This window comes from Chanos chanos, chromosome 10 (genome assembly GCF_902362185.1).
Source record: "Chanos chanos chromosome 10, fChaCha1.1, whole genome shotgun sequence".
Lineage (NCBI taxonomy): Eukaryota > Metazoa > Chordata > Actinopteri > Gonorynchiformes > Chanidae > Chanos > Chanos chanos.
In genome coordinates, this window is record NC_044504.1 from 12,673,341 (window position 1) to 12,698,771 (window position 25,431).

Consider the following 25,431-nt stretch of genomic DNA (forward strand, 5'->3'; position numbering starts at 1 on the left):
GAGGACTCAGAGTCAGAGTTTTCCTAAACAACCAAGAATCTCTGAACATGTCCAAACCAAACGTGTCCAAACTTTCAAACTGCCAGTTGTCAGAGGTTCTGGCCCGAGTGTCCATGGCTGGGAAAGAGCTGTTTGTTTGAGTTTCACGTCTTCCTCTCAGAAAGTCTTTTCAACCCTTTCAGTTAAACTGTCAGACGATGTTCCTCTGTTTTTGTTTTTTTTTTAAAATTTTTTTTTCCTTTTCATTATCTTCTTCCATCAGTTGGAGAAGCCAGATTTGTATTATCAAATAAATACACCATGGAAAAAAACATAGCGATGAGACATATGCGGCAACTTCAGAGCCAAGAGGAGTGTGTTTTTTGTGTTTTAAAAGGAAAGGAGTATGTCAGTCTTTTAAGAGACTAAGGTGACAACAGTGTGATTTCTATGTTCTGTGAGTGTGTTAGAAAGTAGTGTGTGTGTGTGTGTGTGTGTACATGCATCTGTATTGTGACAAAGTATGTCCACATGCTGTAAATCTATATATTTGTTTATATGTAATCCATCACTTTAATGGCATTATGGTGGTCTCTATCTCTCTGCCATAATTAAAGATAATAAACCCAAATGCTTGCCTCTCTTTGCCCCTTCACTTGTGGCTCCTCATCCATCTCGTCCTCGGTGTTCCTTTTCTCTCTTTTCTCTGTCTCTCTCACAGGTGTCTGTGAGGCTCACACACATGTGCACTTATTCATTCATACACAGCTGTACCATAACTATTTACTGTTTTCCACCACAGAAACACACACGCACACACACACACGCACACACACACACACACACACACACACAAACATACACATCCACTCTCTCTGTCTCTTTCTCTCTCTCTCTCTCTCTCTCTCTCTCTCTCTCTGTCTCGCTCTCTCTCTATCTTTCTCTGATACAGACAGAGGTGGTGGTAGGGGTTAAGGAGAGCAGCTATTACCTACAGGATTGTTGATTGAAACTAACACACACACACACGCACACACACACACACACACACACACACACATACTTTCTCTCTCTCTCTCTCTCTCTCTCTCTTTCTCTGACACAGACAGAGATAGTGGTAGGAGTTAAGGCGAGCAGCTATTAACAACAGGATTGTTGACTGAAACTAAATGGTGAATTGGGGGGGGGGGGGGGGAGTGGAGGGTTGTGGGGAGTCACTGGCGGAGCATAAATTATTTACTTCATTTTTTTTCTCCAAGAATGCCATATGTCTTTATTTATTCCTGAGTAAAAATATAGAAAAAAGGATAGGCCAGGTCTGCTCATAGCTCTTACTCCAGGTCTCTACTGCACAGCTGGGATTATGTCATTAAAAGCTGCTCGAGGGACAGAAGCCGTACTTCATTAGACAGTTCACTGGTATACTTCTAATGAGCTGAATGACAACAGCCTAAAAACAAGCAGGCAGAGTTGCCATTAAAGTATGAGGGACAGAGTCAGTCAAAATGTATGACCAAGGCTGAATGTGTCAGAACGGAGTCCCTGATAATCTAATGAAGAGGAAAACACACACAAACCCAAACTCTTCCTTGGTTTGATGCCCGTGCGTGCGCACACACACGCACACACACACGCACGCGTGCACGCACGCACACACGCACGCACACACAGACAAACACCATTAAACCCATGTGGACAAATCCTGTACCAGGAAGATTATTCTAGGTTTTGATGCTTTGAAACTTGTGCAAACAAAGCAGTGATATCCCTTTACAGAATTCATATATCAGTAATCATCCGCTGATGATGCTTTGTCCTTCTAGCACAGAAGTTTATGAAAAATGGAAATTTCCCATAAGAAATAAATATTCCAGGTAAGTGTGTCCTAAAAAAAAACCCCTAACCCCCCAACTCGTTTTCTGCAAAAAATTCAAGACCTCACACCACTTGGGTAATTAGTTCTATGCTCTGTGATAACATACACACAGACAGACAGACAGACAGACACAGACACACACACACACACACACACACACACACACATGCAGGAAGAGCCTTAGCTCTGCCACCCCCGTTCCTACATTGTTTTCGGGAGAGTCATGGAGAGAAATATAACTCTGATATTAAAGCTGCTGTTGATTCATCGGTGAGTGTGGAGGTCAGTCGTATATTTGACACACTTTTATTGGTTGTAATTCTGAGTCTTAATGACTTCCCCTTGATTCTGAACTATGATTTGTCGTGCTGCCGAGGAGTTGCCGCGGGGTCGTTAAGCTTACGGGCAGACCCTGCTTACGTCCACTGCTGAGGGACGGAGGACTTGGTAAAGATAACTATTTTAAAACTTTTTTTTCCAGGAATCCTTTTCCCCATATGGCCAAACCTCTGGCTGACTCCCACAGGACAACCCGACACAGATACACACACACACACACACACAGACATAGGCACACACACACACAAACACCATCATCATTGGAAAAGTGTACTGAGGAGTTATCTATGAGAAGGCCAAGAGAGAGAATAGAGGGGTCTATTAAATCTCTTATTTTCTTTATAAACAGCAAATAGCATGGCCCGTCATTCTGTGTGTGTGTGTGTGTGTGTGTGTAAGAAAGGTCCAACCCACTCAAAGTACATTGTTATACCTCCACATATCAAATCCAAATCATGACCTGAACACCCCAATGTACAGAAACCTACAAACACTTAGACCATGATTTGCAATGATATGCTACCTCTGCAGCCAACACTAGCCTCTGATCAACACAGACACTGGTACATGCACACACACACTCACTTAAGGTGTGTAATGAAATAGCGAAACAAAATAAGGAACTGAAGTGAAATTTTAGGAGCAACCCACATCAAACATGCCGTCCCTCATGCAAAGTTGAGGAGACACAGAGAAAAGATATGACATCACTGGTGTTTTAGGAGGCCGTGCTGACGTTATACTGGAGGTACAGGTCATTCTACACTGCTTTAATCAGTTTATTTATCTGTGCTCTGGGGTATGAGTGACAGAGAGAGAGAGAGAGAGAGAGAGAAAGAGAGAGAGGGAGAGAGAAAGAGAGAGAGGTGTTTGTGATGAGAGCAGGCCTCTTCTTTGTAAACACAGGTTCACTGCTTCTCTTTCTCAACCCAAACACAGTCAGAGCAAGGCACGCCCACACACTCCATCGCCATGGAAATTTACCGACACTCCATCCATGCCAACACCTCTGCCTAAATCGCACTTCCTTCTCGCTTTAAGAGACTGGGAATAAAAATGGCCACGTTCCTGGACAAACTTCATAGGGTTTCAGGTGTGGGAAGAATGTGGCTTATTATTTGAACGTCACACGCTAGTTGCAAACGTCTTTTCCGTAAATATCTGCGTTCTTTCGAAACGTACAGCACCATCTATCGATCCCCTCTGTTGAGGACATGGAATTTAGGATCTTGTCTCAGGATGTCAGGGATAATGGATGTTTTTTTTTTTTCCCATCAGTGAGTGTCATAGCCCAGACGAGTGGTGTGGTTTAGGCTAGTTGATGTGTGCTGGGCTCTGTGTAGTGGTGACTTCGGCGGTAAGAATGGCTGATATAAACATGCAGCGGTTCCCAGAGTTCTGTTTACAGCGGGAGGCCACGGCCGAATCTGCTCTCTGTGAGCCTCCAGACGCTCTGCTCCTCATAAATCTACTGCTTTTAAATCAGCGACTCAGCATAAACCATCACACACAGAGGAACAGGTGTGTGCTCCACACCAACGCTGACACTCTCTCTCTCTCTCTCTCTCTCTCTCTCTTTTTTTCTTTTTCTCACTCACTCCTGTATCATTTTTTTGTTTCCTCACTCACTTGCATTCTCCTTCTTTCCAAATGTTATCGAAGACAAGACACAGGCAAGACCACCACAAGTCCTGGAACAGAAACTCATTGAACTATTAAAGATGGAATTTTAATGCCGTTATTTTTGCTCCAAACTAATCTTATTCCCAATTCTATATTTCTTTGCTGGTAATAATTACTTGTGACACATTTTAAATATGATTAATAACAGTCTTTGGAGAACTGGTACACTAAGAGCCTGTCACATTGCATTAAGGTTTGTCCAAGTTTCTCTCAATAAAAGCTACTTGTGAAAGATTCAACGGAGAGCAACAAGCTCATTTGAAGCCAAGAATCTGTCATGCTTCAAATCTCTATGATCATATGCTTTTTCTACACAACCATAGTTACCATTTTCATCCATATCCATAACCATTTTAACCATTGATGTCATACAGTCGAGAACCAAAACAAAACAAGGCATTAGAACCCAAATATAACAAACATTCTACTACACATTATAGATGCCAATAAGAAATAAGTTCTTTAAGAGCTTTAAAACAACAACAACAACAAAAATATCAAAACCTGCTGCAGCCAATCAACAGCCATCCACGCAAACCTGTGCTTTTGCGTGCATTAGAACCATGCGGATATCTGAGCTTTGAGCTGTGTGATGTCCGCCCAATGTCAACATTACTGTGAGGTCCTAACCTGCCCGGCCCTATTTCAAATTCATCCTCACTACCTCAGAAACATGTCCAAAAAAAAAAAAAAAGAGCTAACCAGTTTTAATACGACATGGCATCTTAACATTTGATTCAGTTTTACAAGGTTCTGGAACGTTCCTGAGTCGGTGTTCTTTGCTGCTTTCTCCTGTCTGCAGAGTTTGCAAAGAAGACATTCCCAAACACTCCATTAACCCTAAACAGACCCCGGAAAAAATGCACCTCGTAGGACCTCCTATCCCCGGCCTGGATCACCTCTGGTCACCTCTTTACAAAGACAATATGGCCGGAGAGTATCACGCGCCAATATTTAGCGTTTTACCATGTTTATGTTTTCACTCTTTGGCAGAAAAAGATGATGATGGTCATACTTCCTCCCAGTAACCTCCTAAGGGTTCCTAGTAAAGCGGAGTGATGGTTTTCAAGTCAACAATGGGAGACGCCACGAATGTGATCTTTTATCCAGATATCTGCTTTGGAGAGGGTAGTCTGTTCTTGAAGAGAAGAAGGGCGGTTATGGGGAATGTGTTTATTCAACGTGCACTGGCTGTTTATGTATCTTATGACTTAATGAACAGTGCATTATTCTACACAGGATGAGACTTTGCTGCATTTTATTTTATAGTCTATAAACACACTTAAGACTACTCTTTCACTCTAGCAAAATACAGCAATGGGTCGGGGGGTGGGGGGGGGGGGGTACGTTGCTTGTGGTCTGACACTCAGCTAACCTGCTTTAAATCTCAGCCTTTATAGTAAACAGCTCTGGACATCTCTTCAGGGCTTTCTGAGCAGAATTTATTTTATTTACATCAGTATATTTCTGCCAGAGAGACCCTTGAGATTTCACAAAGACTATCTGGTAACCAAGGAGGAACCAAACAACAGCACTGAATCACTCTGAAGCTATTGTGCTGTTTTGCTTGGGAAAAGTCCAGTAGAGAGAGAGAGAGAGAGAGGGAGAGAGGGTGGAGGGGGAGGGGGGATAACCTGATGCTGATATTTATTTCAGTAAAATGTTACTAATGCAAAACGTCTCATTTCAGAGGAAACAAAGAGGGAAAAAAATGAAGAAGAAATGGAAATAGGCGTATTGTTTGGACAGTGAAGGTTTTATTTAATCCAGTTGTATTGGGGTTTAGGCCCATCCACGGTTCATCAAGACAGCTGAGAGTACTCATAGATATTCACCCCCCTCAACTGTGTCAAAAAATGGCTACTGAGATTCTGCTGTCACCTTTCCAGAGGCTGCATGCCACAAACAATTCACACGGGCCAGATGTGTCCACTTTTCACAAAAGCTTCTTATCCTCAAACTGGACCTGATACAACGGGAAATAAACACAGCCGTAGCAAGCTGTGAACCAGGGCAGGATGACAGACACTTTTTATAACTTTTTTAAAAGAGAAGGGTGTCAAGCACAAACTCCATTAAGTGCTGAGCAGGAAGATGCTGTCAGACATAGTGGAGTTTCCCACTCGTCACAAGTCTGGGATTTGTTGAGTTACTTCACGCTCTGTGTATGAGTCTTCTCACTCTCTCACACACTTTCATTGTCTACAAGTTCTCAGTAGTGTTTTCTGAGAAAAATAAAAACTGGTGTCCAATTTCATACAAATGAACACCTTTTGAGCCCTTCGTAATGAACCTTGGCTGCAGCCACGGCCCAAAACAGAGCCACGGTCCTCCACAGCCGCTAGGAGGCGCTGTAGGTTGCGATGACAGCAGCTAGGCAAAAATAACCTCTTTCCCTTTAAAAAATAAGCAGGAATTACGGAGTCATTCAAAACAGTTATTGTGTTGCTAAGTCGATGCCAGGTTTTGTTTGAGTGCACTACCTTGAGCAGTGGTGAAAAATGCTCACTTTGGGAATATCGAGATTTTAAGTAAGTTAACGGCTGTAGCTGGCAAAGGCTGTCTTATGTGTGCCATCAACAACAATGCACTTTGTGTTGAGGGTGCACTCAGTATTTGTCCTGCTGCTTCTGATGAAACGCTTTACCACAAAGGCTAGATAAATTGGTGCAGTTGGCTAGATTATCTTAAACTGGTGGCATTTTCCATCGGACCAATGCGAATATAGAGGGTTTACATCAACCAATTGCTTTACCAGTGTGACTTTAAAATAACTGGAGATTATAACTACTGCAGTTATCTGTGTGCCTCCTGGCTACACAGCTTTAGCCAATTGTCTTTGTTAAACAAAACCAGATCTCGTGAGCCTGAACAGAAATTAAAGAAGGATAACAGATAGATAATAATTAAAATATATGTGTAATTAACGACCTTTAAATTAGCTCATATTCCAAAAATAAAAAGGTACGCTTCAGCTAAATATCTGAAGATGGAGTAACTATACCATAACTACTTAGCTAGGTCCTGGGTAACTAACCTGGATAATACGTTTCCTCTTTTGTGTGTAGCAGAGGAGGTAAATGGCACTTATATCGTAGTCCTAGACGATACAGCTTTTAAAAGAATCTTAATTGCTTCACAATATTTAGAATACATGCAAGCAAATAAAGATGCAGTATCGTGCAAACATTCAAATATTCACATATAATGCCAGCTAGCCCCTCAGTGAGCTAACGGCAGATGTCTTGGACAGCTACTGAAACATTTTCTAAGCTGGCAGTATAAACCAGCAGATCATTCATTCGTGTTATGGATAGATTACAAGCGAGCAAAGCTAATATTAGGCTGTGTTGTAACATTGTTTTGTATAATTTTCAAGGGTTAAAATTCGACCGAGAGGGCAGCGGAACTGGCTCAGCGAGTGGCATCTATGGTTCTGCGGCGTCTCGGAAGCAATTCGGCCGTTACTGCCGTAGCTACTTCCAACTATTAACCTGATCGTTCTAAGGTGCCGTTAAGTTAACAGCCAGGGCAAAGTATAAAGAGTTGTCCAGGTAAGCCGGAAACAGTGTTGAGCCCCTTGGTGTAAATGAATCACTCGTCGATGGTTCGTTGCTACGCAGATGAGCTTGCTAACAGATCACTGAATATATTCTTCTCTTTGCTAAAATAGTTGGCCTAACAAGTTAGCAGATCACCACCTAAAACCCTCCTGCATAAAACGAATCCGCATCATCCGTGCTTACTTGTAAACTCAACGGATTGTATTGTTTTCTAGGGTGTACCTGAGACTGTGGTATGCACATGTAAAAGAGTGGGAAAGAAAGATCTGTATACTCTAATCCAGCCCCATGGAAGCTAGCAACGATGTGGCGCTCGATATTGTCGTTACCAACGTCGTATCAGTCTTCAGGACGAGGTGTCATCTGAACCTACGCACCATTGCGTTAGAAGGAACCAACGTCATATACAAACCTGAAGTTGGGGTAAGTGAGAACGTTAAAAGAGCTCTGGGTCACCTTTGGGGGGGTCAATGACTCAAGAAAAAAAATGACAGGTCGTATTATTATCAAAGTATGTGGATTGTACTATGTGAATTGTACTAGGGCCTTTAACTATGTGGTAATGTATCTCTACAGAAAGTTCTGATGAAGCTACGGAAGCCGAAGATCACTGCATCCATATGGTCTTCAGGGAAAATTATTTGCACTGGAGCTACAAGGTAGAGTGAACATATTACCATATAAAGACATTAACCCAAATGTATAAATATCCCCAAAATAAGTTTCTGTTATTTTGTGACAATGTAGGAACTAATTTCTGATTTTGATAAAGAAGTGTGTGTTGTTTATTTCACTGCTCAGTGAGGACGAGGCTAAGCTGGGTGCTCGGAGGTTAGCTCGCTGCCTGCAGAAAATCGGCTTCAAGGTTTGAACCAGTGGCTCCTCTTGCTGTTAATCATATCCATTTCTTGCTAATGATAAAGGATTAGGACATGGAGGACATTTTATGAAGCCTCTTTCTTTTTGTCCCTGTGTATGTCTATGCAACAGGTGAGGTTCTCCGACTTTAAGGTTGTGAACGTGTTGGCTGTCTGTTCCCTGCCTTTTCAAATCCGTCTTGTTGAATTCACCAGAAACAACCGTCCCATTGCCAGGTAACAAATATATAATTCGCTCGTGTTTTTTCCCTTTGTCCTTTTGAAAAGATGAGAGAGCCCAAAGCACTGGGTCTGTATGTTTAACAAGCTCATTGATCAGCCTGGTGGGTAAGGTCCTGTCACACTTAACAGAGAAGAGAGAGACACAGTCCTTTCTATTAATTTGGCAAGGAGTATTAGATCTGAGTGCAGCTTTCCTCTCGGATGTATTCCACATAAGATCTTGAACCTTATCTTTGGGGTTAATTCCAGTACCCTGAGGAGGTCTCTCAGGTCTTGTCATATGTTGTCCTCTTTGAGCACTCATCTGCAGAGAGATTGGACAGGGAATAGGGATGTAAAGGGCCGGGCTGCAGTTTTGTTCTTATTCCTCCGGTTCTGTCCGAGCCTGTTTACAGATCCCATCTCTGGAGGCCCTCAGCTCTGCATGTTTCATGTCTCTTCTAATTCAGTTTGACAGGTGTGTTAAAACAGGGGGAGTCTGTGAACTGGTTTTTGAGAGGGAATAGAGACAAAGCACACTTCAGAGTTAAAGCTTTTATGTTTTTTAAATTACTTATAATATTTTACTGGTGTCGGTGTTGCCCTCTACTGGTGAGAGCGGATCTCAGCTGTGTCATGTAACTGGATATTTCTTTTCTCTGATCTGAATGCAGCTACTAAACACTCAAACCATTTTAGCTACGATCAAGTGAAGTTGACATTTTTGTTTGTGTGCATGTGCGTGTGTTTGTGTGTGTGTTTGCATGTTCATGTTCTTTTCAGTTACGAGCCTGAGATCCATCCTGCAGTATCATACAAGATCAAAAACCTCAGGGCTACAGTGCAAATTTTCTCTACTGGCAATATCACCATTACAGGTAACACAAACTCCAGTCATTGCTCCAGCACCCAGCCAGGCGTAGGCTTTAAATCTCAGCTTAGGTATGAGTATGTATGGAAAATGTCATCAGCTTTATCCCTGTAATACACAAATACTGTGTATTTCTTCAATAATCTGTAAGCTGATTACACGTTTGCCACATAGCTTTAGTGCTTAGTTTAGATTAACCCAGTCAATGGTAAAGGAAACCCATGGTGTTGAGCATGCCAAAGAATAGAAAGATTAGAATATCAAACTAAGATGAAACGCAGCAGTGGAAACGGACTCAAACGTAATGTGTTGTTCAGAGCCTTTTGTAACACTTTACAACTAGAGAAACAGACTGGACATTTCAGGTGTGTGTATGTAGCTTTGGTTCGGAGAGAGTACAGTATTGACTGCACTCACACATACCTACAATTTTAGACCCAGTTTTGTAAGTAACTTTTTCTTAATCACACAGGGTGTGACCCACCGTGCCACAGTTTCCCGTTATTTCTACACAGTCTGGAAAATTCCTCTTAAAATAAACTGATTCTCAAAATCATGTCAAAAATCATACAGATTATTCTCATCTGGAAGGGGATGCGCCTGTATTCGTCACTAGGGAGAGATCAGACAATGCACTGTAAACTACAAGGGATGTAATTATGTGTCTGTGCTTGTGTTATGAGATAGAAAGGGAGAGGAGGCCAAATAGCTGCTGTTTTTGGATAATTTTGTCACCAGTTGTATCTTGTGAAGTTCTGGTTCAGCCCGCATATGGCCAGGATGATGTAGTATTCGGGTGCGGTGAACAGAGTCTATGTTGTCTTTCTTTTTATGATTCATGTTGTTTTTTAATCAGTCTTTTTTATTCTCCTTATGTCTTTCCATCTCTAGGACCAAATGTCCAGAGCGTTGCCTCTGCAGTGGAACAGATCTACCCTCTACTGTTTCAGTGTCAGAAAACACACACACATATACACGTCGTTTGAAAGAGAAGAGCACCTTATCAGTGAATGTGGCTTTTACCCATTGTACTGTATATCCGATAGGCAGCTTCCACCTTGTTATATATGACACTGGACAGGGCTGGTCATGTGGTTTGAAAATGCATGCGTCCTCCCGCCCACCTGAGATCTGATTGGCCTCCCCCCCCCCTTCACGTTTGATTGGCACTTTTTCCAGAGAAAGTCTTCAGAACACTTCCATGTGTCTTCAACGTTTTGTATTTGTAGTTTTTAATTCAATTTTGTCTTATTCAGTTTTATTGCATGTACACCAAAGTCAGTGAGGAAAATATCAATCTGTCTGAGTATGGAGTTAAAAACCAAAAAAAAAAAAAAAAAATACCAGAAACGTTTTATGGAAATTCTAGCACCACGCCTAATGATCAGGAATGAGGTGAAGCGCAGAGAGGACCAGGGTGGGCGCAAGTATTTAATTAAGATGCTATGTAGTATTTATCTGGAATACTCTGTTTAACAAACATACTTTGCCCTTGCAAAGGAAACTGTCATCTACAGGTTGTTCAAAAATGTTCTAAATTTTGTATTTTATAAATAAAATGTAAGAAAAATTAAGTACATCATGAGAGAATGTGTCCCCACAGTCACTAACCTTCTGTAAGCTCTATGACCAGGAACGTGCTTCAGTCTAAGACTAAAAAAACTGTCTCCACACATGGTTTGACACTAAAGCTACAGTGAGTCTGTTTTACTGGGCATTGCGGACACCTGTTAAGGAAGCAGATGTCAGGAACCAATAAGATGGCGAGGGTATAAAACAGGTGGATGTGTTGGATATAAGACAGTGTTTCTCAATTCCAGTCCTGGAAATTCACAAGGCAGCACGTTTGTGCTCTAGCAGGGCATTATCCCACCTGATTCAGCCTGTCCACAGTTTGTTGAGCCCTTGGCTTCATGAACTAAGTATGCTAGTTCTTGGCATTAGCCAAAATGTGCTGTTTATTGGCTAGGCTCCCAGGGCTGGGGTTGAGAAACACCGATATAAAGCACTGAGTTGAGTCGCTCTGATGTACATCATGTCAAGTCATGGCCAAATGTTGTGGAACATTCTCTGTTCCTTTGCTCCCTGTCACCACTGAGGTAAGTGTGAGGAGAAACCAATAAAACAGGACGTTGACACTTATTTCTTTAGCCCATTTAGGACTCTTTGTGGGAAGAATGTGGTCTGGTTCTGTTAATCTGAAGAAACTTCCTTTCCTTATCTGAAGCCCGTCTTCCAAGATACCTGATTTTTAACTGAAAATCCCGGTTAGACATGAAGAGCAAATGGTTACCATTCAAGCTTTTAGCCGTCCCGTCTTCTTTTTGAGCTCACAATGAGGAGAGGGGATCTATTATAAACAAGTTTTGGAACTGTTCTACTAACGTAGGCTATGAAATCTATTGTCCAGCTGCAGCACCACACAGAACCTCTGTTCCAGCTTTAATCGAACTCGCATGAATCTTGCGTCGGGTTTTCCCTGAGGGGGCTTGATTAGCTCTAACAGGTGTGTTTGTGTAAGGTTGCTGCCTGCATACCCTCCAGTGTTTCACAACGCGATCTCCTTACACACACGCTGACCTGCTCTCTAGAGAAAATCCCTTAGAGCAGAACTCATAATTGTGAAATCACACATAGACTGAGGGCATGTTTGTAACAGACGTCAGGAAGCTCTATTTGTGACTGGACGTGGTGGCAATTCTTAAACTACTTTCCCCATTTAAGTTTTGCTTGTTGTCCAAAACAATTCAGTCACAAATTCAAACAACGAATCCCTTGGCAGACATAAGTATATATATATATATATGACATAAAAATATTGGCAGTCAGGAGGTATAGGTCATTACTGGGGATAAATGCATGTTTCAGTGTCTGCACTGAACTCTAATGCAGCGTAGCTTATACTAACTGCCTTACTCACATGTCTGGAGAGGGAGAAGTGCCAATTGCATAACGTCTTAGCTAAAGCAGGGAGGGGGGGTGAGGGGTTTACTTGTTATTGTGGTGAGACTTACTCTCTCATCAGGCCCCTTTGCAGTGACGTGGAAACTGTTAAGTAGAAATAAAATAGATGTGAACTGCGTTAAATGAATGAAACGACTTATAATTCCGGTCACACAGAGTGGGCTGTTATGGGGTGGTGGCTCTAAATAATGAATCTGAACAAACTACCTTTTGTGAAACTGGGCTAATTTCCATGTAAATAACAGGTGTACATTGGCTTTACTCCCAGTCTTTTAAAGTTCCCTGTCGAGTTATTGGCAGACCCGACACCTCCGATCCTGATCAAAATGAGCATTCCCCAATATTTACACAAAATACAGACAAACAAGCCAAATGGCCCAGTGACCCTTCAATGAAGGCCTCTGTTTATATTGACTGTGTCAAAAAAAAAAAAAGAATTCACAACATACACTGATTTCTTTCAAAGTGATAAAATCAATATAAATGTTCAGCAGCTTTAAGTCAAATTTTTTTTAAACAAGTATTTTTGTTGTTGTTACTGTTAAAAAAAAAGATTAAGACAAATCAATAAATGTGATCCAGCAGTGGTCCTGGCGCCCAGGTCCCCAGTTCTGTGGCAGACAACTCCAGACAGCTCAGAGATCTCAGAGGGTTTGAGTGGAGATTCGGCTGCAATCGTTCGGACAACACGTGCCTCGTCTATAATGTTTCTCAGAGTCAGAGACACAATTCATTCAGTGTAACGCACTGGGGCTCCATACACTAAGATGACGCAACGTCAAATTTACATAAAATTGTTCTGTCATTGCAAAATTCATCGTTGTCATCCTACAGTCTCTCTCTTTCTCTAGAGTCAGTAATCAAACAGAGGTCAGTGTCTTCTCTTCCTTTGGGGTGTCTGTCTTCATCTGGGTTCGCCGGCGGAGACACAGAAGGCTGCCATCCAGGTGGTTTCTGGGAATCAGGACAATAATAAATAAATGTGTTATATTATATGACAGTGATTGTGTTGCTCCTACATATATAGAGTATTTGAGAACCTGGTGAGTTATTTGTGTGGGCTTTCTATGTGGGTACTTTGTATTTACAGCTTACTTTGTATGGGAGTGAGTAAGCACTTGCAGGAGGGTACGGTGAAGGTTACACAGTTTTTGACATGGAGGGATTGTTTTTCCCTCTTCATAAATAACCAACAAAACCCTGCATCCTATAAGGTATGTAAGCGTGTATACAAGTGTGTGTGTGTGTGTGTGTGCGCGTTTGAATACGCTAAACGGCGTAACAGTTTTAAAGTCTCTTAGACCCTGTATGTTCATACTCACACTACTGTACAGTCAGATGAGTGTGTGTGTGTGTGTGTGTGTGTGGAGATGAAAGAGCAGTCTGGTGTGTACTGCTGGAGTGGAACGGGTAAACTAACTGTGTGTGTACTGTTGTACATACTTCATTGCCAGCTCTTTAGAGATCTGTTCCAGTGTTCGGCCCTTGGTCTCCGGCACAAACAGAATCACAAACACCAGCAGAATGAAACTCATGGCAGCATAGGAGAAGATCACATTTGGCAAACCAATCCATTCTGCAACCACACGAAAACAGTACAGTTACATTATGTCACAGAACCCTTACACACTCACTTACACACACAGATGTATTGCAGTTAATACTCCAAATCCAAACACACATCTCCTAACATTCAGACTGGAGGCTAAAGCTCTCAGCAGTTCCAGAGATATGTTACAATAACCATATCTCACAGAGCTCCCTTTTAATGAAGACACAGGCAAAAGCCCTTTTGTCAAACTGGGGTGATTTCTGTTTGAGAAGATGTATATGGGACAACAGTCAGTTGTCACTAGTTGTTCTAACCAATCAGTTGTTAAAAAAAATCGATTTAGTTTTTAAAAAGTGTTCTCTGAGTATTCAGCATACATAACAACAAAAAGAACCTTTAATATTACAAAGAATGCCCTTTCTGGCAGTTTGTTTTTTAGTTATTAGTATTTCAGTGGTGGAGTCTGTGGCTGCCGTCTTCCCTGGTTCCCTTCTCCCCCCTTAGCAAATTTCTTTGTTTGTCTGTTTGTTTTTAAGCAGGCTTGGCACAAAATGTACCTGTCTCACATAATCAAAGAGACTGACTGGCTGAGCACTGGGTGGCATCCCCCCTCTCCAGCTAAGAGGCTACAAAACCAGCTATCTCACTGTAATGTTGTGTGGCAATATACCTAGGATTATGCTGTTGTGTTTAAGTCTTTGGGCTGTCTTTTACAAACACTGTTAAGATATCTTTATGGTAATATTACGAGATTTCCAGTAGACCGCGCAGTTCAGATGCTGAAGGGGACATAGGTTCTCAACTGCAATCGGTATCTTGTATGTTGGGCTAGGGGTGTGCGTTACCTGTAAGTGTTAGGAAGGTCATTGATATGAGCAGGTTGGAAGCCCAGTTGAAGGCAGAAACAACAGACACAGCCTTCCCTCTGATCCCTGTGGGGAAGATCTCACTCAGAACCACGTGCACCACTAGGGAGAAACACACACACACACACACACACACTTGAGTGAGAAAGACAAGTAACGGTCACAAAACAACATTCAATCGAACAAAAGCCTGACAGCATGTGGCTTTTAACTGCCTGTATGCACACCAAAGCTGTCACTCTCTAAGTGTCATGATTATTTTTGGATACCAATGTCATGTTATGAGTACACAGGGTATCAGAAACAATGGGTGTTTCAAAATAGTGCCCTTACAGCCTCAGTGTTGAGAAATCCCACTTTTGCCTCTCTCTTTTTCACTGTGATGACATTTATAAGCAATTTTCCTACTGGTAAAAAATAGTCATAGGAGTCATACCCATAGTGAAGCCTTAATTTAACTTATGGCAAATTACTGTGGTACAGTTGTATAATTGGCCTTCAGTTGGCCTTAGAGTGCATTCATGGAATGTGGTAAATCCACTTTCACATTTTCTAATCAAGCCCCAAGGTAAACATCTTCAGTAATTCTTTCAGCACTGCCGTTCGCTATGATGGTCAAATTCAAAGTTCAAGCACAGCTGCACAAAAACATTCAAATCCTAGTTTCTTCTGTGCACTTGCAGTGTCACACGCTTTTCATGATAAACCACAGCACTTGCTCATACACACCTGTTATAAATAATGTATTTCACATTCACTATGACTTTGTTAAAGCCTCCCTGTGGCAGATTTTAATGTGAATACATTTAACATGGAGTAGAATGTCAAGAAAAACTAGCCCTACTGTAGCCGTAAGCCTCTTGCATTTGTAAACATAGGCTATATAGGTATGTGGGCCACTGGGACAGCATACTGACATACCAGGCCAGACTGTGACGCCACAACATCTGACCTTTGACCTGGACTTATGATTCAAGGAACTGTTTGTGCTGACAGATCACTGCTGAATGAACGTTGTGGTAACACTGAATTAGTAATGAATGGATTTTTATTAGTCCAATGCTGAGGATGTACTGTGCTGCTCTATTGCTCAGACTGCGGTGTTTTTTTTACAATTGACTGGATGTGTTTATGTTATATTTATACTAAGTGAATGATGTGGCATTCTTACTTGGTCCGAGGCTAAAAGAGAATCCTGTCACGTATACCAGCAGGCTCACCAGAGAGATCCATTTCAGAGAACTAGACACAGAAGTGACCTCTAGTTCTATCCGAGAATCATCTCCTGTCCTTCTAGAGACTTCCAAATCAATCCCATAATCCTTTGTGAAATTTATGTTCCTTATGAGGCTCACATTTCCTGTCTGGGTGGAGCTGATACTATAGAGGGTATGGTTGAGCGAGTCAGTGTGAAAGAGATCAGGGCGATACAAGCCTAGAGGTGAGTCTGTCCTGGCAGCAGCTCCGTTTGTCCACACCAGGGAGGTGTGGTTAACTCCTGTGGGAGCCTGACATAAACTTGACACTTGAGTTTGGCTTTGCATGGTGACCGCCCCTAGTGTAACTGTCGAGAGCGTCATAACAACTGCACCCACACATAGGAACGCTTTTGGCCCCACCCTGTCTACCAGCAGCATGGCAGGGATGGTCCCAGCCACTTTGACCACACCCAGACCTGTGGAGGCCAGAGTGGCGGCCTCATTGCTATGGAAACCCACACTACGGAGTACCGTGGAGGCGTAGGCCAGCAGATTGGGCTGTCCTGTGACCTGTTGTAGGACCACGAGTGCCACGCCCACACCCAGCCTCCACCTCATGTTGTCCTGAGAGCTGAAAAGATCCCGAAACTCGTGTTGTCGTTCTGCTCCCAGCGCTGCCCTGATATCTCTGAGCTCCTCCTCCACTGCTTCCTTCAGCCACGTCCCCCGCAGTCGTACCAGCACACCGTAGGCCTCCTCTTCTCGTCGCCGGGCCAACAGGAAGCGTGGGCTACAAGGTAGAAAGGGCATTACTGCCAGCTGCAGCAGTGCAGGTGGGACGGCACCGCCGAGCGTGTAGCGCCAACCCTCGGGCGTGCCAGCCAGTGCCCAGCTTATGCTGAAACCTAGAAGGACGCCAAGTACCACCATTAGCTCATAGGCGCACACGCAGCGCCCTCGCCAAGCTTGCGGTGCCACCTCTGCCATGTAGAGACACGAGGCGGTGCCCGAGAGCGCCGTTGCCATGCCAACCATGGCCCGCCCAACTATTAGTGCCCAGAAGGACACTACGCAGGTGCTCAGAAGTGTGCCCCCCACACACAGCGCGGCAGTTAGTATGATGGAGAAACGACGGCCATAGCGGTCGACCACAGAACCCCCAAGCAGGGAGAGGAGCAAGGCTCCGAGCAGAGGCGCCCCCACTGCTTGTTCCTGTTGTGGGCAAGACAGACTCAGAAGCTCTCTGAGTTGTAGCAGAACTCCAGAGATTAGACCCATCTGATAACCCAACATGAGTCCACTTAGAGAGGCCACGGATACGGCACACAGCACTAATAGCATACCGCAGCCTGCAGAGATAGTGAGAGAGAGAGACATATGTTTAACAACATAAATGTGTAGTAAACGGAGCAATTTTGCATTCCTCAAAAACATTAATTTTAATAATATACATGAAACAATCTCTAAATTACATGGTAATAGCTTATCATTAAGCAGGATGCAGGATGTTATTGCATTGGAGCTCCAAAGTTCACTCTTACATACTGACACATGCATAACTTACAGCCTGCTCTTGTGTATTTACAACAGACTGTGGCACCTTTATAAAAGTTTCCAACAGAGTTGACTGACTGTGGTTTTAAGTTATATTACCAAGGTAAACTGCTCAACTTTACAGCACTATAATGTTGCCAGTAAGCACTGCACTATCTTAAGCTGTCTCTGTTTCACCATATCCCAGTCGCATGGACATATTTATGCTAGTGAGATACATGACACATGTCTATGTCTTGTCAATGGTGTAGAGAAATTCTGGTTAATGGTTCACTGGGAATATTGGACTTAATACTAATATCACTTAGCTGTAACCATAACCTTTGTTGAGAACCTGAACCCAGTGAAATTAGTTATTTGAAAAATTCTATTTGTAGCTCAGTGCTCTGAACAGTGAATTATTCAAAATAACTTCATTAGCCTTAACATGGGGGTCCGGCATTTGATTTGGTAATGGAGGATGCTGCTATCCTTTTGGGGGTGTCTCTGCCTAGAGGTAGGACAGACTGCTTGGAATTTGGGAAACAATGATCTGAGGTCAGTTTAAATGATTTTACATAATTTTTTCCTGTTAAAGAATAGTAAAATTATATTAGCCTACTCGTATCCGCGGTATTTTACACATCCGAGTGATATTTGATTGCTCTAACACTGCGCACGGCTTAGGTTCACTGACAGGTTGAGAATCACCTATGGGTTTAATTGGCCAGTGCTTATCTAAAAGACTTATAGCACATTTACAGCTTTACGATTTATTATCAATTTAATTACAGTTAGGTTATTTCAGTTTCTTTTGTTCTGTTAGGTTTGTGAATGAATGAAGGGATGTTGATTGGACTCCTGGCATGGTCCGAATTCCATCCCCACAGGAAACTAACCACTGAGGTGATCTGGTATTTATTGGAAATGATCGCCATCGAACCCAGCGTATGTTAGGTATTACAGTGATTTGGTCTTTGCTTTTGTGCACATAGTCTATGAATGCAGCCGGTCTTGGGCTGTGGAAGAGGGAAATTGGGATCACAGGGACAGAGAGGAGGAATGAAGGGTGAGAAGAGTGGGGAGGGGGGTGAGGGGAGTCTGTGCAATTTCTAATTTCACAACCACTGAAACATTTAGTAGCCCATGTATTGCAACGTAAAAAGTCTCTCCTATTGCCGTCCGACATCTAATAAACCACAGATTAAGTGTCCAAAATTACTGTCACTGTGGTTGCCTGCTCCGAACAGACTTGATTGTGAATAGCAACAGTATCACAAACACAGAATACACTATGATGACAATTCATGTGCCGTATGAGACTGTAAAATACTGAATCTGAACTGACATCAAAAATAACAAATTGCTCATTAAAGCCTTGAATCAATAAGCCCTTTGGACTTCATAAATTATGTCTTTATCCACTGACCTGCAGTTTCAGTTCATAGATTATGTCACCATTTTATCATTCACTTAACCGATTTTCATTAACAGCCCCTTAGCAATGATAACGTAATCAATAGCTGGTTGGCTCTGACATTGCAAGATTAGTCTAACCACACTAACTGACAGCAAATGTCTTTAACAGACCACATTGAGCATCTTACTTTATGTTAGACAATGACAGAACAAAATTGACATTGCCCAGTGCATGTAATTAAAGATTTAAAATCTTTCCTTTACATAAAGATTATCTAATAATTGCATGTGTTGAATACATTGAAGTTTCTACATCAAGCAATATCAGGGGAGAGTCAAATATTCTTCGGGAAGTTTCTAGTAGTCACAGACTAGCCTGCTTATTAATTATTTACTGGGGTTTAAGGCTTAGCTGGCACAAATATGAGAGATATGCAGCAGCCTCATGGTTGACCCTCCCTGGGGCAATGGGGTTTACTGGGGTAGATTTTAAGGATGGTGTCAGCCACACTGCTCCACATATTCAGTCTCTTTACCAGAGTGTGCAGATGCACTTTTCTCAAGCTTGGTACACTGGTTCAGCGAGTCCAGAGGCTTCTGGAGATCAGAGGTCACTGTCTTGGCCCTCACTGGGGTGTCCATGGTCTCCCACAGACACAATGTAGCTATAAAATGGGAATGAAAACAGCAGTGAGAAATTTTATTGGTTGCAGATCAAACAACACTCCATGATGAGTTTCTCAAAACAACACTCCTGTGGTTGTTTTCTACCATCATATTGGAGTTGTTTTAGACTGAGCACACTGGCTGCTTGTGCAAGTGGAGAAGTTCAAGGCTTTGGATCTTTAAGAATCCTGTGCACCAGCATAAGTGCAGTCTACATTTTGGCAGTTTACCTTGACAGAACTGCGTTGTCGGTTTGAAAGATGACTGTGGTGGATTTAACTACTTATAAATGCCTGACACACTGATCTTAACAAAGTACTTTTTGCCCCACTTTAAAACCAAACCCAAGACCAATCCTCGAATTCTTTTACAATGAAATTGAGACACTTTGCTTGACAGTATTATTATTACAGTATCACTTAAGCCGAGGTGGAACACCCACTGCCTGTCATCTTTGTCCTGTTTATTGGCAGTCAGTGGGGAAAAGGGTCCCGCTGACTACCTAGCTATAATAGCCTACAAACTGTTTCAAGGTCACTTGAGTTCAGAGGACCTACAACAGAAGACCTACAATAGAGCAAACTGACTGTCATTAGAAGGAAGGCAACGGCTCTCCTTCACACACCAACAACTACAGCTCTCAATTCGCTATGTAAACAGCCCAAAAGTCATGTGTAACTAGATGTCAACTGGTCTGGATTAAAGTGTGGTTTTGCACAGCCTTTCTTATTGTTCAACCAGTGTTTGCTTGACCAACAGGGAAGAGTGCGCAAAACTCAACCTGGGCAATAATACTACAATAATACCCGGAGGCAGTTAAGAAATGGCATTTTCTCTTACCTAACTTGTAGTGGCTGTTTTCCTGTGAATTTCAGGCTATGGAATCATCGCAGCTAGTCTGGAACTCCTCTCCCGGCGCTAGTACAACGTTCTCATGTCAGCACACGTTTCTTGTTTTGGAGCGGTACAAAACTCCGCCTACTTCATGAAAAGCAAAAAATAGGCTTGTTGACCGCTGCAAACTAGATCGCTCCACTTTTCAAGGAGTGTCGAGTGTCCGGTGACAATATCGGAAACCACAATAAACAGTCGACATCTCATGACAGTCTTATATGTAATGAGAGGCAGCATAGACTAACGCATAGGTATTTAAAGAGTTTTTTTTAAACATTTGACTGAAACGTCACAGTAAAACCCAAGAGTCCAAGTCCCATCACAAAGAGAAAGAGAACATGGCTGTATGTTATTTGTCAAACTGTGCTTTTAAAAATTACTTCTATGCTTCTGCAATTAGTCCCACAATTTATAATTCTCTTCAACTCGTTAGCGCGCTCTCTCTCTCTTTCTTTTTCTGCCCCTCTCCACTGTGATTGGAAAGTTTCCGTGTTATGTAACTGCAATGACAGCAGCTCCTGCGAGTTTTCCATTACCGGGAACCCATCTTCACCCCCTGTGGTATTTTAGATTTATTTATTATCAAATGTAATTTCAGGTGAAATTAAGTTTTTGAAAGTTGGTACTAGGCTGGAAATTTTAGAATTATGTTTTGAAATTGGACATCGGGCTACTGAAATTTGCTACTGAGTTTAACATTGGAGTATAAAACTGTTTGTCGATATCAAACCGAAAGGGGAAAAACTAAGAGTGCACTATCCGTTTTCAAAGATACGTGTACAATTTCATAAAAGCCGGATATTCAAACGGATATTCAATTTGAAAACTGCATTACTGTGTATAAACGTACAATGCCATTCTTAGCCTCGATAAAACAGCTTACTGAAAGGACAGTCCTTTTCCTTCAACAGTGACAGTGCGAGCAAAGCATCTCACCATCTTGTCTAGACATAGCGCATCGAACTGCCACCAAGAACTCATGACAACAGACAATGCACATCAGAATTTTCCCTCAGTAGTTCCTCTGCCCCACTGATACAAAACTACATCATCTAGATGTGTCTGCAAAGGTACAGAACGTACCAGGGAGTGAGTAATTAATAAGGCCCCTAGCGTGGAACTGCAAATAGTTTATGCGCTAGAATGGGAACAATTCGCTAAAACAATGTAACAATTTTGACTAATTTGTTTTTCATGTCACATGGTCAAATGTTTATTATGGCAAAGAATACCTCAGCAACTCAGATATGCCACCTGAGTTTTTAACTTTGCCCTCCAAGCTACTTCCAAGTAGTAGTAGAAGTAGTACTTCCATGTAGTTGCAAGAATCCCACATAACCTGAACAGACAGATAAACCAGTTTACCTATAATCTTAATTCATATATGAGAGCTCATTGAAAATAACTGCACTTTAGCCTTACCTCTTGACAGTGTGTGTGTGTGTTTGCAACACAATATGATTTGTGATGCAACAAGCTAAAACAGTATAGAACTTTAAACAGTTCAAGCTGCAGCCTTAGCAAGAGGATGCAACATATATTGTTAGCTAAGACTGCTGCTAGATAGCTAATAATGAAATATTATGATTATTTTTTTCCTGTTCAGTTTGAATACAAAATAACTTTCATACCTGGTGCTTTTACCCTCTTCAATGTTCATGTAAATGATCTTTCTGGATTTTCTGTGTTTCAACAGTGTATACATATGTATGTTTACAGTTTTAATGCACAAAATTACAGGAGCATGTCCACGGGAGTTGCGACTGCCACCCCTGTAGTTATTTATGCCATCCTGTAAAGTATCTTTTTATAATTAAATAGGATTAAGTTCAGGTTGTATTCAACTATTTCGGTGTACAATACAGCTTAGCGATACTTTAAATGGAAGGTTTGCAGACATGACTGGGAGCTGGAGGCACAACAACAGGACTGCCAGGCATCAGCCAGATCACTCCACTGGACCTGAGAAGGACAAGCTTAAGAGCACGCCTTTCTGGAAGTCCTGTGCTTTAGCATCTTACATTTAATTTGTGTACTTTTTTTTAACCTTCTTGTGTGACTCACTATGTCAATGATTTACATTTATTTCTCTCCTTTTTTACAGAAAAATGACTATATTATTTATACAGCATTTTATCTGCTTTCTTATTACATACAATTTTATATAAAATGACGATAACTATCTCTAATGAAATATGTAGCTCATCATATAAAGGTTTATGTGCATACTAACAATTTAACGTTTTTCTTTTAAGGTAATGTTTAAATTTAAAGGTAAATTTTATTAGTTTTATATTTATGTGTACTTTTACATTCAAACTCTGTACTTCTGGATACAAATTTAGCCATTTTCTTTCATTACATCAAACATAATGCATAGTCTTTTTTTTTTTAAGAGTACAACCTGCACTGCTGTCAAGCTTGAAACTTTCAGGCATGTTGCGCCTCTGTCCACACCCAGTCAGTAATGTTGCAGTGAGTAAAAGCACACATGCAAATGAATCTGACAAAAGTAAAAATGAGTAAAGGCAAAGTCAGGAAAACAACAGCAGCAGCAACAACAACAACAACAACAACAAACACACTGTTAACACGCACCTTTTAATGTTTGGGAGAATAAAAACTTAGCTGACTGTTCAGCATGTTAAAGGATGCTTAATAATTCTATGCCAATATTACTGCTGATGAAACAAATAATAAAAAAATTCAACCACCTGCTTCACATGCTAGTCCAAATAAAGAGAGGCTGAAAAACCTTTTCTGCTGCTCACCAAGCTGGCTAAACCCGTTCTGCCCAGCGCGGAAGCTCCAAGAAGCTGCCGCAAAAGGCCGGACATTCGGCAAGTTTCTCTACTCAAAGGGCCTGATTTGGTTTGATTCTGAGCTGTCCCCTGTCTCCCACCTGCCTCTCCTGTCTCTCTCTACCATCTCTTTATTGAGGGTGTTTGATTGTAACGATTTAGGAAAAATCTGTAAAATAAGAGTGTTTCTCTGCAAAACCTTTCATGAAAATGTCTGTGAATTTATTGGTTTTGTACTTTATTTGAATGAGGATATTTTACTTTAATTTTAGGGTTTTTGTTCGGCAGCCAATGCTTGCAGTCATTTGACCATTTTTTTAATGATTTTTTTTTTTACAGTGCAGCTGTAACAGACATGCATGCTTAAGAATTGCCTTTACATTGTCATAGCACAATATTAAGAGTGCAGATGTATTACTGCAACTTGTATTTTCTTGCAGTTGTCAAATGATAGATAGAGGGCGCTGTGAGACTTTTTTCAGACTTTCTGCCAGAGCCTGCTGCACACTTGAGCTAGAGCAACATGGTTTCCCAGGTCAGATACCTAGCCAAATGTGTCTAGTTAACACTTGCAAGTAATTCTCCATGGGAGTTATACTGTAAACTCATTGAGTGTGCTTGGATTCCCACTTAAAATTAATGAAAGCCTGAGAACTTCTACAAGCTCTGCATTATTTGTCCTCTTGCTCATTCACTTTAGTAGCGGTTTTGCACCAATATGTACACCCCCCCTGCAATATCCTAACCAGTTAGACTGGTAAAATAGTGAATACATTGTTCCTTCTCAATTAATTTGGTTCTCAGTACTGACTGAGACTGGGTTAAGACATCAGTCTTGAATCACTCCACATTTAGATCCAAAATGGTTGAACGAGATGCTCTCTCCATCAGATGCGCAGACATACGGGGAACATTAAAAAAAACCCCACCTCAGACCTCACCTAACTCAAATCTTTCTGACCTCTTAATCACTAACTTCACTTTATTTGTCTGTATTTCAGGTACAAGGAGTATTTTAATAAATAAAATGGGACTCAGTAAAGCACTAAATCCATACATGGTCTTTGAAGTGGTTCATGACACCTTTTATAAGTCGCTTTGTACGAAAGCATCTGCAAAATGATTAACTGTTAATGGAGCAAAAGCCTCAACCAACCTGAACAAGATATATTGGTGGATGGAGGCTGCTTGGAAAGGGGATGAAAGAAGAGGTCAGACGGTTACTAAAGAGGAGTGTACACTGAGTATGAGATGAAGAAAAACAAGGAAGAGATGGTGATGAAGAATGAAGAAGAATGAAAAGACTAGAGCAGCAATTACCCAGTGTGATGACCAGTGAACAGCAGAGGATGAAAGAAACTTGGCCCAAATAAAAAGACCAGATGGAGAGAAAGGCAAAAAGAAAAGATGAGCGAGGAGTACAACACATTATAGCTCTCTAGGCAAAAAGAAATGAAGGACTAGGGGCTGATCAAGGCTGCTCAGAAAGAGGATGAGGAAGAGTTGAAAGGCTGCTAAAGGAGAGATAAAATATGGAAGGTGAGAGAAAGAAAGGGAAGGGAGTTATGGCGATGCACAAGACTGACAGAGTGAAGAGACTCAACTTACAGGAGAGAGCAAGAGCTCCAAGTAGGTGGTAGCAGAAGATGAAATCAAAGACAAAGAAGCATCACAAAAAAGAAGTGATGGGGAGAAAGTTAAAGAGAGCAGCTCAAGGATTTTTAGATAGAGACTAAATACAGAGAGAGAGGCATGTTACCATCCTCCAGATGGAGAAGGATGGACTTCAGTGCCTAATGATGCAGAAATAAGAGTGTCAGAAAAGAGTTTGAGGAAGAGTGAAAAAGTTGGCTTGAACTGAAGAAAGGGATTAAAGAAAGAGAAGTTTTGTTTTTGGCAGTAGTGCCCACTGTGGTTTTCATATAACCTAACGTAATCCAAAAGACCAAATAGTCCCAAACCCCTCGTGCTGTAAATGGGAAATTCACCAAGAGAGCACTGAAAGAGAAACAGAGGCAACAGAAAAAGTAGCAAAAGCAACTGCAAAAGCTTAAAAAGGGAGAGCAAAATGCCACCAAAAAAGAAAGAAAAGATGACCAAAAAGTTGGCAAAAGAAACCTACAAAAGTCACCACAAAAACAATTTAA

The 25,431-nt window shown here is 41.6% G+C and overlaps 2 protein-coding genes across 2 annotated transcripts; one reads left to right on the plus strand and one right to left on the minus strand.

Annotated features, from left to right (window-relative positions):
• The first annotated feature begins 6,336 nt into the window (after nucleotides 1–6,336).
• tbpl1 (TBP-like 1) lies at nucleotides 6,337–10,615 on the plus strand. Its single transcript, XM_030787131.1, has 7 exons — nucleotides 6,337–6,408; nucleotides 7,656–7,863; nucleotides 8,017–8,099; nucleotides 8,242–8,305; nucleotides 8,431–8,534; nucleotides 9,303–9,397; nucleotides 10,282–10,615. Exons 2-7 carry the CDS (start codon nucleotides 7,729–7,731, stop codon nucleotides 10,374–10,376), a joined length of 576 nt encoding a protein of 191 aa, XP_030642991.1. The 5' UTR covers nucleotides 6,337–6,408; nucleotides 7,656–7,728; the 3' UTR covers nucleotides 10,377–10,615.
• A 2,169-nt stretch (nucleotides 10,616–12,784) lies between these two features.
• slc2a12 (solute carrier family 2 member 12) lies at nucleotides 12,785–20,504 on the minus strand. The gene is made up of 6 exons (XM_030786321.1): nucleotides 20,430–20,504; nucleotides 19,460–19,588; nucleotides 15,944–17,320; nucleotides 14,752–14,874; nucleotides 13,798–13,930; nucleotides 12,785–13,308 (listed from the first exon to the last, which is right to left on the minus strand). Exons 2-6 carry the CDS (start codon nucleotides 19,563–19,565, stop codon nucleotides 13,215–13,217), a joined length of 1,833 nt encoding a protein of 610 aa, XP_030642181.1. The 5' UTR covers nucleotides 19,566–19,588; nucleotides 20,430–20,504; the 3' UTR covers nucleotides 12,785–13,214.
• Nucleotides 20,505–25,431: the final 4,927 nt, after the last annotated feature.